The sequence below is a fragment of the Tyto alba genome, unplaced genomic scaffold (assembly GCF_018691265.1).
Source record: "Tyto alba isolate M040663 unplaced genomic scaffold, T.alba_DEE_v4.0 Super-Scaffold_8, whole genome shotgun sequence".
NCBI lineage: Eukaryota > Metazoa > Chordata > Aves > Strigiformes > Tytonidae > Tyto > Tyto alba.
The window spans coordinates 15,889,739-15,904,764 of NW_024881329.1; the positions used below are offsets into that span (position 1 = coordinate 15,889,739).

Sequence of the window (15,026 nt, forward strand, 5' to 3'; positions counted from 1 at the left end):
GCCTTTCCCTGAGACATGTATTTTATGTGTCCCAAGCCAGTCTGACAAGGGATGGGGTTCCCATGTAAGCAGTACAGGTAGGCATCAGGAATGCCACAGATGTCCCTTATCCTCAACTGCCCCATGGATTTTTGAAGGTTACGTCATTAGCTTTGACTTCTCATAAAGCAAGTATTTTCAACATTTCTCTGTCCTTCACTCCTTTTAGACTATTTAAAAAAAAAAAATGAGAGAACTCTTAACATTTCAGAATCTGTTTAAAAATACATGACTTTCATGTGGTACTTTATCTATTAAGTCACAAAATGTTGGCCATTTTTTTTACACAGTCACCCCAATGAAGTTCACTGCTGTGATTATATTGAGCTCCCCACCAGCTTCGGACAATGTGTAAAAAGTTAATCTAGCTGGACAATCTACAAAACATTGGTTTTGAAAATAATTATTGTTCTTCTGCATTTTTAAATAGTGATGCTATCTTATCTCAAGAACTTCTAATGGCCAAAATTTGCAGAAGTAAAGTTTGTTACAAGTAAATGTATGTATTTTCATTACAAATTTTTATTTTAACTTTTACTTTAATGGTATACTTTAACTCTTAGAAAGAGCCCAGCCCTCTGCACTTACAAAAATGATAAAAAAAATCTAGTGTCAAAAAAAAAAAAAAAGTCTTTTACAGAAACAGCAGAAAAGCTTTTACAGAAAATTCATAGAGATGACTACAGATGAAGTAACTGAAATTCCAAAGAAAGGACATAGAACTATCAGAAACTGATCTGTATCTCCCTAGAAGGTAAAATGGGATCCTTTCTAAATAGTTTTAAACTCATCTGATAAAGTATCATATAGAAGTTATGGATAAGGTTTCTGAAAACAAGTAAAAAGGTGGAAAAATTGTAAGGCACAGGTAAGCCACAATTACCATCTTCGCTATGATTTTATTACTGCTTTCTTGCTGTAGCGGCACACAGTGTCTTACTGTGACTGCAAGAACCAGGACTAAGTCCTCATGGAGCCTCACCCTTTGTCCTCCCACAGAAACAACCAACAAACTCCTCTGCACCCTTTAAAAATTCCTCTCCATTCATGCCCTTAGGGCCTTGTTCTGCAAATACAGTGGATAAAGAGCTTGGTGGTATTTGCATAATTCTAAAAATAAAATGGTGAAGATGCCAAACAATGGAAAGCAAAGCAAAGCAATACAGACATACCCGAAATGTGTTCTCATTTTGCTCTGCTGAAATTTGAAAATGGAAAACCAACTCTTCCCCTTTTGTGGCCTACTATGCTCCCCAGAAAGCCTACTTTCACTTCAGGTTTTACAGCAACTTATTATGATAAATGACAAAGTGCAGTAAGTCACACTTCAGCTCTCCAACCGCCTCCCTCCTGTAATAACCATTCCAAAATATGACGCGTCTTGAACGAGCACCCACGCTGCATGGCTGGGGATGCTGACAAACACAGGCAGGCTTGCTTGCATTCTCATTGTAGCTTTAAACACAGTAACTGCTCAGGACAGTGTCTCAATAGTCACTTTGTAACACCATGCAGGAGGAAAAAAAAATAAAATAAAAAAAAATAAAAAAAGCACTATGCTGATCATTGCTTACCAACACAGGACTCCCCGGAAAGAGAATAGCTTCCATTGTCATGGAAACCGCTTCTGCACTCACAGTGGTACCACCCTGGGAGGTTAACACAGCGTGAATGGTTGTGACACTCAATGATCCCCTCTGCACACTCATCAATATCTGCCTCAGAGAAAAACACAAGCCAGCCAGGAAATTAATTTCCTTCGACACCAATGCTTTCGTTTGTTGCATTTTTGTTGTTGTTTTTATTATTTTTTTTTTTTAAATCTTGCTTTAATAGATGGATCAAGGCTTATTATGATTCCAAACAACAGACACTTAAAACATGACTCACATAACAATAAAAAAGAACAATAATACATCATGAAATACAAGACATTCATTTATACCATGATTCGTTTAAAATGCAAAGCAAACATGCGGATTTTTTTGTTCTTTGTTTTTCACTCAGAAGCTACATTTGTCTGTGCATATAAAGCATTGCAGAGCAGGTTCTCCACTGAAAAGGCTGTTCCAGCAATATTCCTGCTTCACAAACTGCATGTCCCAGGACACCTTGGAAAGAAAGAGCCTTTTCTTCAGGATTTTGTGTTTCTAGTGTTCAGCTGTGATATTTGCAGCTATCTGCCATTTAAGGTGCTCAGAGCACTTTGCAAACATTAATCTCTTTTGTTTATATGATCTAAATATATACCTAGTACATGTATAACAGTGTGTGACAAACAGCAAAAGCAGTCCATGTTTCAGCTGCAATAAAACGTTTAGCTGGTAACAAGTGAGGCAAATGACAGCAAGTCTGTAGCAATGGAAAGGTACAGCAAGATGAATACCCTGCTGAGTTTCAATAAATTTGCTGGTTTTATAAAGGAGTTTTAAAAATTTCTGTAACATGTTAATAGAGACATCATAATTGCTAGTAACCTTGGTTAATCATGGCTGGCACCTGGCTGCTTCTCCCCTTTGAGCATTTTTCAGCACGTTTTGTAGGGTTGTAATTAAAATTAGCAAATTAATTATATGTTAACCTTGTGGTAATTTAAGAAGCTATTATATTTTCATTCCTCTATTTAGCTCAAGCAATTTTTTTTTGTTTTGTTTTGGTTTTTTTTTTTTAAATCTTGGACAGTTTTCAGCTAGATACCTTATCAATTAAAATGGAACTGAACTTATTCACAAATATTAGCCATTTTCACTCACAGAGATTTTTTTCTTGACAATCAGTACATTTAAAATACACATAAAATTCTATACATCGAACACACAAATCTGGGGAAAACAGGTTCTGAAACTGCCTTTAGTTCTGCAAGCATCAAAGTACAAATGTCTCATGATCCTGATAAAAGCCTGAGTTAAGGTTATTAAGTAACCACAGAGTGTATCTTTTATCTCAATTTACAAAATACATAGACCAATATGATTTCATGGACTGCAGTGGAGTCATTTTGATTAATGCTGAAATTGATTTGAATGAAGTATCCTTCAATACAATTCCATTTGCTTACATCTTACAAGCTGTACCATAGAAAAGTTTGATTTTTTCTCATTTAAGTAACAATATTTATTCTTGTTGAAATATGGATGAAAAACCTAAATAGATGCCTTTTTCCAGTTTTGTGTTCACCTTTACTCAAGAATGAAGCAAGTTATCTACATAACAGGGTTATAACCACTATTTATTTCTAGATTTATTCAACTTCCATCTAACAATAAAGTCAATTTTTTTATGCCTTAAAATCTGTCACTGCTGCCACCTTTTCTGTATTTTTTATTTTGCAGAAGCTAATTTTAGTGTTAAAACACTGCACAAATCTAGCTGTCCATCAACGATGAGTGCTGCTTGCAAACTCAGACACTTTCAATTCATTACAGCAAATGGAATTTATAACCATGATCTTTTCACATGTCATGGCTGATGGAACAAGTTTAATCCTATTTGGAAAGTGAATGACTTTGCTATTGCAGGTCAACTGCAAATGAATCCTTCTTCTTGCTTTCTTTTCTTCCCCAGTGTTGAATCAGAGAATGTTCCTGTTTAAAGATTGCTTCCTTGGGTCAGTCTTGTACTGGACCTCTATCCACTCAATTTTACATTTTTAATTTACAAAATCAATAGAGTTTTCCTAAAGTTCATTTCTAAAACTTGAGCCCTTTTGAAAGTGTATTTGAACTAGGCTCATGGCGTAGGATACTAATTGACTGGTAGATTACTTTTCACAAAGCCTGTCTGTCAAGACACCGAAGCTAAGCAGTAGTTTACTTAATGGAAGAAGAGCAGCATCAGTGTATAAGTCTCCGTAGATTATGTCAGAATACTAAAATAATACACAGATCTATTTCAAGATTAGATGGTTTATGGCAGCACCATACCTGCCCGTAGCTTTTGTCCACTGATGTTTAGGGGGACACAAACGAGTTTTTTAAACCAGCAGAGCTGGAAAAACGGGACTTGCTTTCAGACTTATAGGCTCTTCCTTTACTTCCTTGATCGCCTTAAGCCAGTGGACTTACAGCAGCACTGCCCTACCTGTGCCAAGGGAGAAGGCAAAGGAGGCGTTGGGTGGGCTGCTTTGGGAAAATCTGCCATGAAAGACACCATGGAAGCACAAGCAACTAGTTAAAAAAACCCTTCAAGCTCTGCTCCCTGCCATTACCTCTCCGCTCCCAGAGCCATTTCCAGCTCCAGGAGGTGCCCTGCTCCTCTCCTCTCCAGGGGAAACTCAGCACTCCTCCCTGGTCCCCAGCTCAGCCTCCTCCTGCCTGTGTGTGCGTCTGTGTGCTAGAGATGTGGGGCGAAGAGTGGGGAAGGAACCCTTCCTCTGCTTCAGCAGCAAGTTAGCATGCCTTTGGCGGCACGTCATTAAATATAATATGCATAAAGAGTGGTATAAACAAGGAAAACCATTAGCAGCTTCTCTGTTTGTCTAATACATTGTGGTTTCTTATTCCCACACCTAACATGATGTACATATTAGGCCTATAAGCTTCTCCTGTGATCCTGTTCATTATTTGTAGCACATGTATAAACATCTCTGCAGGTACAGGAAAATATTATGGATTTGTTTTAGAAAATCAGAAAGATTTAAGATAGCTCTTAATACCAAGAGGGAACTGCAAATAACAGCTTTATAAAATGGTGTATCATGTATCGTGACATTACTTAGTTCACCTAATAGATCATTTCCATCTGGATGTACTATGGGTTTTGAAAATACCTTTCGGAGGGCTTTTTTTGCATAGGATGGTGTTGCTATACATAATGGCCAGTTCAAGGAATTAGAATCAATTCACCCTTCTTCATCGTTGCTTTTCCACCTTTTGATCCTAGCACTACATCTGCATACTTGCCTCAGGATGAATTTCGTCCTATCCAAGTCTGGTTTTGGGTTTTGCTATAGGATTTGAGCTATATATGCACTATCTATGTGTGTTTAGTGTGTGCAGATGATTACCAGAATACGTTCTATACGCTTTCTTCATAAAGTTAAACTAAAATGAAAGTGTATACCTCTGACCTGAGAGCAAAAAACAAACAAAAATTATAATCATTCTTCAAAGGAGCACAGAAAAACCTGTTCAGAAATTCTGCAATGACACAAGTCAGAGGAAACAACGGGTGGACATTTTCTGGCTGTGTGCCCATACTGTAGGTCTTGCCCGTCCTCGAGGCTCCTGGCAGCAGAACCACACAGGGCACTCTGGGCTCCAGGCTCTGCCACGTCGCAGCGTCCCGCCGTGGATAGAGGAGCCTGGGTCACATGCACATCTTCACCTCGTCGTCCCACATGGCTGAGCCATCCTCACAGGAGTCAGTGGAAACACATTTGCCGACTCACAAATTTGTATGGGCTTTCTGTACATCTGCATCAATAGCTAGATAGTCTAAAAGAGTGCTTGTGAGAATTGGCCAATTTAACATTTCCTTGGGTACCGAAAATTTTCCATAACCTTAATTTGCCTCTGTAGTCTTTGGCTCAATATCCGCACTATCTTTGCATTAAGCGTAGTATTTTTTGTTTCTAGCTGTAATTCAACACAAGACATTGCTGATTTTACCCCCGTGGAACTACTTTTGCATTTTTTTCATTCAAGACTTCTTACAACATCCATGTAAAAGGAGATCCTGTACAGACTGTTCCATTGTCTGCTTTTACTCCACTCAGTTATTTAACTGTCATTAGTACAGATTTGTTAATGGATCTGGCAACATTCCACTATAATGGTTTTGCAAAAGCTCAAAAATGGCACATTTTTGTATTGTAGAATAAAAGCACCAGTTGGCTTTGAATAAGCTCTTGCAGGATATTAATCCTGTCCTTTAAGGACAGGTCTGTAATTTTTACTTTTAGCATCCCAGCTTCTTGCATTATTCATAAAGGTATTTATGCAGACAAGATAAATAGGATAATTTACCTCAAAATAAAACACAATGGCTTCAGAACCCAGTGAAAAAGTAAAATTAAAATAATTCAATCTTTTCTAATGCCTCATTACATGTAAGTCACTGTGTGATAATACCGAAAGGAAAACTGTTCAGTGTCATGTAATAGCTAGCAATCTACAGTTTCAATGAGACAGAAGAGTTTTATTATAAAAGTGTCTGTTCATCAAACTCTTACTGTGCTCCTTTTCATGCAAAAAATATAAGATCCTTATCTTTAGCTCTCTATGGATCAGGAGACCTATAAGCAGGAAAAGCACCTGCGAACAAGAAAGTATCACACAGGTCTCAAGCTTCCTGAATTAAAATCACATCCTGACAGTTAACTCCATTACTTTCAGAGCATTACAGCTTTGTTTTCCACCTTAAGAGTATTTTTTCTTCAACATAAAACCACCAAAAAAATTCACCTAGCTAACCAAGGCAGAAGTTCTATGTAAAATACAACCTCTTCTCATCTCCTACTTTCGCATGAGCCTCACTTCCATGAGACAGAGACAGCAAGAAAGGAATGTCACTGACAGTGCTATGCAAACAGCTTCCCTGCTGCAAAGGAGTCAGTTGACTACTTCAAACAAACCCTGAAAGCAAAGATAACTCCTTTGGATGAGCAGAGGTGAAAAATTTTCTTTCTAAAAAATATCTCCCACCTGCCTACCTTTATGCCAAATTCAGCTGATGCAAGCAAATAATAATTCTGCTGTTTTACATAAACTTATATAAGGGCTGAATTTTATCATTTATTATTAACTCTTACATTGGCTATAGTAATAAATCTCTATATTAGCTTTGACAGTCCACTAAAGTTATCAGGAAGGACATGCATTTATTTTTAAACATATGCAATACAAAGCAGAGATGCATCAACAACTGCCACCCTTAAAGTCTGTTAGATTTTCCCAATGCAAAGTAGAAGTGGCTACAACACTCTGACCTTGTCACGGGTTTACAACCCAGCGTGCCTGGAATACCAACAATACACCAACCGTACAGCAATTTATCTATTAAACAAATGGTAACTTGGAAGAACACAGATAAATGTATAATTTAGTTATATTTGAATAATGACTCATCACTGTTGTTCAATCTCATGGGCCCAATTCATTCCGAAGACAACAGAGATACTGAAAATCAGAAAGGACAGGAAAGACATCTGCCTGACTCCTATCTATTGACATTTTTAATCATCAATTTCTTGTCTCATAGCTTTAAGCGTCTCAGGTGATAAAGATTCCCCCTCTCTCTGACTGAAGAGAGTAGCAGGCTTTGGAATAGTTGCTTAGGAAATTTTTCCTTGACATTTAGCCTATTTTTTAATTACTTTCATTTTAACTCATTAGGAAATTTTGGGCAGACAATCAGCACCAAATAACATATTTCTCTCTCCTCAGCAGTCATGGCTGTTTTCACAGACTGATTTTAATTGCATTATATTTATATTGGCCTTTGCAGTTCCTTCTCAGGCAGGAGTAGTTTTGCCTGAATAAATGATACAGGCTTTGGTCCATTTTTCTATTTTGAAGACACAGCAGTAAACCATCAAACTTGAAAATTGTTGAGATAGTGAATGCAACTCAAATTAATGAATAATCAAACCCACGCAACAATTTAATGGCACTAAATGACTTTCAGGGATAAAAGGTGTGCCCACCACTCATTATAATTAAAGAACAGCTGTAATATTCTTTATTGTGTAATTCTGGATTGGTGTTATCAAGATTTTTAATCATCTGAAACTCATGTGCAAATTTGCAATGATGAATTTAACAATAATAAATGGAATTAAATTGGTATCAGAATAATAACACGGGCTAGTTTTACCATCAATTTTTAAGATTAATTGTTTTAATATATAACATCTAATTTACTGAAATTCATTTTTAACATGCACTGCAAGATAATGTCTTTATCAGTTCAGCGCATGTCTCTCACATCCTCATATTCATCTATTTGTATGCTAAATATGCATCACACTTGGAGTATGCAATCCAAAAGTTGTGGATGGTCCAAATAAATGTTGCTTCACAACATCAGAGCTAAACCCAGAGATTTAGTATTACATCTGAATTTTCATTGCAAGCAGCGTTTTAACTATCACTCCACGAGCCAGAAACAGACTCACTTCACGATTAGCAGGTTAAGTTTCAAACTGAGGCAGAGTCTTGTCAATTTTGAGGCCTATGGTCAATATGTATCTCAAATTACCTCACCTTGAAAACAGCAGGACTATAAGCCTGATGTTTATTGTATTTGGGCTCTTCCCATGCCTTGGAATACAGGATCATGCTTGATACAGCTGGCTTAGAGGGAAGTTCTGGGAACATATAAATCAAAATATCTTGCTTATAAACTCCAACCATCACTGGACTGATGACTCACAACTTCAGGACAAAAGTTTAGCTCATTGCTTACTAGCACCTTGTACCTGCTGGCTATATCCCACAGTTCTCCAGGAACACCTCTCTCATACTCTGTTGACATTATGCTCTTCCTAAATGTACCAGAGCACTTTGACAGGACCCTGAAATTTATTTATTTTTCTACCTACTTAGGTAGAAATAGCATGTGACCTCCATGCTAAAGTCACCCACATAAATCTGGTAGGATTTCTGTGCAGAAGCTCAACTAGAGACAACCAGAAAAGTGGTATTTAATTTGTTTATATCATTTTCTACATTAGAATAGGGAGATATCATGTGCAAATTACAGGTGAGATAACTAAGGCAGAGAGATACAGTGAATTGCCCAAAGCCACTGTGTCGGAAGCTTCACAATTTTGTAATTCCAGTGCACCATCCTGCCATTCAGGTTACTGTTTCCCTCTTCCCTATAAAGATGTTCTCAAATAACCAGGCAGAGGGAAGGCCAACCTTCACTCCCCCTCATGACTCCTGAACATTGGCTTTGTTTTTGACGAATGTTCAGTATCTTCATCTCTGATTACTAATTCAATTAAATTGTGACACTGGAGTTGTATCTGCACATATTATACATGAGCAGCTATTTGGAATATTAGATACGCACACTAGAATAAAATGAGAGAACAGGATCACCAAGAGAGGTCTATCCTGTAATAGACTGTAATCAATGAAGCCTTCAGCACACAGGTGCATACTTCTACACAGCTAGGATTATGTAGATTTAAAAAAAAAAATAGTTCAAATTGTCATGGTTTGGGCCTGGTTGGCATCCAACCACCACAAAGCCACTCTCTCTCCCTTCTCTTCCAGCAATAAGAAGGGACAGAGAGCCAGGCTTGGGGTTTGAGATAGGACTGGGATTGGGAAAAAATATCCCCCTTTATGGGCACGAGCAAAAGGCAGACTCGTTAGCGGAAGAAAAAAAGATCATATATTTACTACAGACACTAACAACATGTAACAGAGTAGGACAGTGAGAAGCATTGCTACATCTTGAGAACACCTTCCCCCCACCCCTCCCTTCTTCCCGGGCTCAGCTCTGCTCCCGATATCTCTACCTCCTCCCCCAGTGGCGCAGGGGCAGGGAATGGGGGGTGCAGTCAGTGCTGCCACTTCCTTTATCTTCGGTGGGGGGAGCTTTTGGAACTTGTTCCCTCTGCTCCATCGTGGTCCCCCTCTCACAGGAGACAGTCCTCCACAAATTTTCTCCAACATGAGTTCCTCCCACGGGCCGCAGCATTCCCCACACTGCTCCATCACGGGTCACTAACTTTCTCCGACTGGATTCTCTCCCACGGCTGCAGCCCTTCCCGAGCTGCTCCGCCGTGGGACTCCCCCGCATGCTGCAATCCTCCCAGCGCTGAATTACAGCAGCGGGGCTACCTTTTCCCAAAAGACCCCGGCCTTCTTTGGGCACAGAACCTTGATCAACATGGCGGAAGCCAGAGGCCATAAATCAGTGTCTGCTCCACCGTAGATCTTCATGGGTGGCGGGGGGGGGCCGCCCTGCCGTCTCACCACAGGATACAGGGGGGTCTCTGCTCCGGCACACCTCCCCCCTCCTTTCTTCCTCTGTTCCTCCACTGACCTTGGTGTTCATGCAGCTGCAGCAACTCCTCCTCACAAGTCCGACTGCACGTCACCACGTCCCTTCTTAAATACGTTATCGCAGAGGCGCAGCTGATTGGCTCAGTTTTCTAAACAGAAGTGGAGCTGACGTGGAGCTGGGGGAGCTTCGAGAAGCTTCTCACAGGGGCCGCCCCAATAGCCCCCTCCCCTGCCACCAAAAAACCCCACCACTCACTCAACCCAGGACATTATCCATCCTTAACAGCACAGTATCTTTGTGCACAAAGCGGCTTTAAGCCTGTTCAAAGCATAACTGCTCTAAATTCAGATTCATTTAATTTACAATGACTGGTAAAGACCAGACTAAAAACATATTACAGATTGGAGAACGACTTTTCAGAAAATCTGTGTGGCAAAATACATTAAATACCTGATTAAAAAAATAATATATCAACCAGAATAAAAAATATTTTTGATAATAGATTTTGTCATGCTGCAATTAGACTTGCACATTTTTTGCCAATATCACAAAACTTGAGACTAATGGGGATATATGTTAAAGCAAAATAGTTGATAGAGGCCAATCAGCTGGAAAGCAGCTTGGCAGAAAAGGACTTGGGGGTCCTGGTGGACACCAAATTAAGATAAGCCAGCAAGGTGACCCTACTGCAAAGAAGGCAAACGGTATCTTCGGCTGCATTAGGCAAAGTATTGCCAGCAGGTCAAGGGAAGAGTGATCCTTCCCCTCTGATCAACACTGGTGAGGCCACACCTGGAGTGCTGGGTCCAGTTCTGGCCCCAGTACGAGAGAGAGATGGAACAACTGGAAAGGGAACAGCCATGAGGATAAGGAAGGGACTGGAGCATCTCTCACAGCAGGAATGGCTGAGAGAGCTGGCACTGTTTAGCCTAGAAAGGAGAAGGTTCAGGGGGATCTTACCAATGCATATAAATACCTGAAGGGAGGGTGCAAAGAGGACAGAGCCAGATTCTTTCCAGTGGTGCCCAGTGACAGGACCAGAGGCAATGGGCACCAACTGAAACACAGAGGGTTCCCTCTGAACATCAGGAAACACTTTTTCAGTGTCAAGGTCACTGAGTACTGGCACAAGTTGCCCAAGAAGGTTGTGGAATGTCCATCCTTGGAGATATTCAAAAGCCATCTGGACATGTTCTGGGCAACTGGCTCTAGGTGGCTTTGTCTGAGCAGGAGGGTTGGACAAGATGATGTCCAGAGGTCCGTTCCAACCTCAGCCATCCTGTCATTCTGTGATTCTGTCTCAGAAGGAATGCTCACTCCAAGAAAAACTATAAAGTAAACTGGATGCAAGCTGAAAATTGGTTCATCAGAGCTACAAAAGATGAATGTAACCTCTTATAAAAGAGGACACTGACAAACAGCATTCTCTACCCAACGTACCAATTGTCTGTAATCCAGTGCTTTGTACAAAAGGAATCATTCCGATGACACTGGCTTAATGTATAAAAGCTTCGTTGATGAGCCTTGGCATTATTATCCAGTGCCAGCAGACTACTTCATGCAGAGTCTTTAGGTACAATGCATAACCCATATATCACTCTATCTAGCACTTGAAATGCTAAAGTTCAACATCAAGAAGTCATAGAAATAGCCTATTATCTTATCTAGCACATTCTGTGACAGAGAATAAATGCTCCCTACCATACATTCTTCGGTGATTTGCCTCAACCAATTTTAAAATGACTCACACGATGAGCCCTCCTCCACCTCATTGGGAAGATTATATTGCATCCCAATAGTCCACAATGTTAGGAAGTTCTTTTGATTAGTTTGAGCCCTTCCATAATCGGATATGGTTCAGACAAAATAACACTTGTCAAAACAATTTCATTGCTAACAGTAGGCAGCAGCTGGTGAGAAAATGATAAAAAGCATATTTTGTTCACTGTGGCTGGGGGTGGGGGGGGCGTCTTGGACACTCTCCTTAAAATTCCTGTGTATACCGCTGTGCCAAAGGGCACAAGAAGCAAAGCCAAATTGCAGGTTTAGATTATAATAGTGTGCACACCCTATAGTGCCCCGGAGAGTTTAATAATAATGGGAAATATTCTCAATTAGGATTTTTTAATCTTGAAATGATTAACAGCTTCAGAAAAGCATTTTCATTCATACAGTAATAAACTCTCCCAAGGAAGCAAATCCCCAAACAAGCAGTTTAAAAAGAGCTCTTGAGATTGTAAGCGGAATAATGTAAAGCTCTCTGCATCCTTAATTAGGGGAGAAAATGGTTCAGGAAGTGCTGATCAATACAGTGCAAATAATAAAAATGCAGACTTTGAGAGAGCGTCTGAACACTTTCATAAAGAGGATAAAATTGGCGGTGGGTGTTCCACACAGTGCACTGGGTTGCAACTGCCTTCGTTCAGTGAAAGATCCCCATCCACCTTGGAATATGTATATTTATTTCTGATAATAAGAAGGGTGCACAAAAAGACCCTACACAAAACATATGAAATAACAAAAGATTGGAAGGGTTATTTAAGAGGAGAAATCAGGACTGTTGTATCACTTAGCCTATCTCCTTTTGTTCCTAATGCAAGTAAAATCCAACCTCTATTTCAGTCTGCTTGAACTTTCTGCAGTCCCACCACCTTCCACCTGTTCCTCCCTGCCCAGTGCCATTAAATTTCCTGAGGTTCCTAATTCCATTAGGCCATGTGCATAGTCATAAAAAGCAGTTCGATGTTGTGATGCACAACCCAGTAAATTTGAGAAACATGAAAAAAGCATGATTTCCCAGTTGAATTGGACAGCACCATATTTCATTGCACTAAATAATCAGGCAAAATATTTCAAACAATCTAGTAAAATTTGCTAAACAAACACGACAGTCCCAACACCCCACTGATGTTCAGAATGAAGGCCAGGATTCATTCCACCCGGCCAGAGACAGTCAACAACTGTCCTGTGCATCCTAAGTAGTCAATGAGCCAAGATACAGACTTGCACAAGGTAATACTGATTTCTTAATATCTTCTGTTTTTTTCATAAACTCAACTCAGAATTCATTCTGAAGTTAAACGTATTTGTTCTATATAACACATTTAAAAATTGTAAACATTTCTGTGTACTTTCAATCAAGCTAAAAAAATTCCCCCCATAGAAAATTCTAAATTTTCCATTTCCATTACAATAAAATATTAAAAAATCTTGAAACTCATCTTAAAATGGACTTCCTATTTTACACACAGTTCTAAATATAACTAAAGAGAATAAAGTATACCAGCAGCTATGAAAGCACAGTGTGCTATCCAGTAAACTCTTCCAGGTGAACACCTCAACAAATATTCAGGATTAAAAACTTCTGTCATTATTATTACCCTTTCTTTTTAAATACTGCGATGAGTATTTCCAAATAAATAAGAATTGACTGTTTCCTTAGAATAAAATGTGTGCTTTGAAAGCACACACTCTTTCTTTTTTTAATTAAGACTGAATTTTTAACTCACTAAACCATTAGTTGCAGACTTTGATCAGACCCCAGTTTTCCCAGCCTGGGTGCTGCTTCAGACATCAATAATTCCAATTAAACCAACTCAGAGATATCACTACATCGTTCCACTAAGCAATTAAAAATGTGCAACTGAAATAAGTCGAAAATCCTGAAAGAAAAGCCAGGGGACTCATCAAATGTTAATAATAATAATAAATACATTGCACTTCTATGCCATCTTTCATCCTGTGATCCCAAAACACTTCCTAAGTATTATGTAATACTACAATATTTTGTAAAAAAGTAAAAATATAAAAACCCCCTTTGTTTATGTGATTACTGAAAAGAGGTTTGATTATTCAGGATGAAGATACTGTCAATCATTTAAAAAAATACATTTATCCAAATTGGTTTTGTGCCCCCTATTTCACTGAATTAGCTAAGTTTTATCATACATAAATTGAATATAATTGCTTTTCAACAGCATTCCCAAAGTTAGGAGATTCTCATAATAGTTGCTTTTACCATTTGAATAGCACAATGTAACTTACTCTCTTAAAATGCTCTAACATATACAACTGTTCTGCAAAAACATGTCTGCAAATGCTGGCACATAAAACTAGTACTTATTGAAGTAGAAGGGTAATTTTGAACTTTGTAGAATCTCAGACAGCTACAGGATCTAAACATTAGTGCCTGCGGTTTTTGGTCTGTTCCAAAGACTCAGTGAATCTAGCTAGATGGGTAAAATGCTAATTAGAAGCAACAGCTACCTGAGATTTAACATTGGCATTACTATTGCCCCTGTGCTTGATCCTGAAAAATTTCTCTTCATTTCTGTTTATTTGTAAGGAAAATTTTTTGATACTAAAGAAACCTTTAGTATCTCTTCAGTAAATACTTCATACTGTATGTAGATTAATGAATGAACCGAAAGAACGTTGTCTTTTTCAAAGAGGTTTTATACACGCATATATGTGTCTGCAGAGTCTCTTTTTCAGAGCTTTATTATTAGTGAAATGAGTTTGATCTCTGGTACACAGGATATCAGAACATCAAGAAGCCAAAAAAGTGAGGATCTCTAAAAAAAGCTGCCCTATACATATTTACGCATTCAGGAGAAAGACTACTTCTGAGGGAGGAAAAAAATGACTGAAAAACCCCACCAAATAAACTGAAAACAGAGCATTTACACTGTCCCATCAGATTTTTTTTCCTTCTAATTGCACAGGATATGTTCCTTCTCACATAAGGACCACCTCATCTTTCTATGAAGACTGTGGTTTCCATCATGCGCATCAGATCCGGATCAGACTGGGTGAGATGAGCTGCTCCAGACAATGCAACGACTCTGATTCATGTCATGAACAAGGACAACGGCAGTGGTGGCATCATCAGATGATATGAGCAAGAAAAGGCTTGTAGTGGAAGCTTTTCCACAGCAGGAAATATGACCTAAGCCAACAAATAGTAAGAGGTGGTGGAAATTACTCTTAGGGCCACAGGAAAGCACCTAACATGTCGCAATCTG

General features: G+C 39.0%; 1 protein-coding gene across 2 annotated transcripts in view; it reads right to left on the reverse strand.

The window, feature by feature from the left end:
* Positions 1-15,026, reverse strand: part of NELL1 (neural EGFL like 1) — a 296,981-nt gene that overhangs the window by 18,620 nt on the left and 263,335 nt on the right. Inside the window, exon 16 of one of the 2 annotated variants that reach the window (XM_042785466.1) lies at positions 1,614-1,754. The exons of the other annotated variant lie outside the window; for it this stretch is intronic. Within the exon in view, the coding sequence (XP_042641400.1) occupies positions 1,614-1,754 (141 nt within the window). The remainder of the gene's footprint in view (positions 1-1,613; positions 1,755-15,026) is intronic. 2 annotated transcript variants of the gene reach the window in all.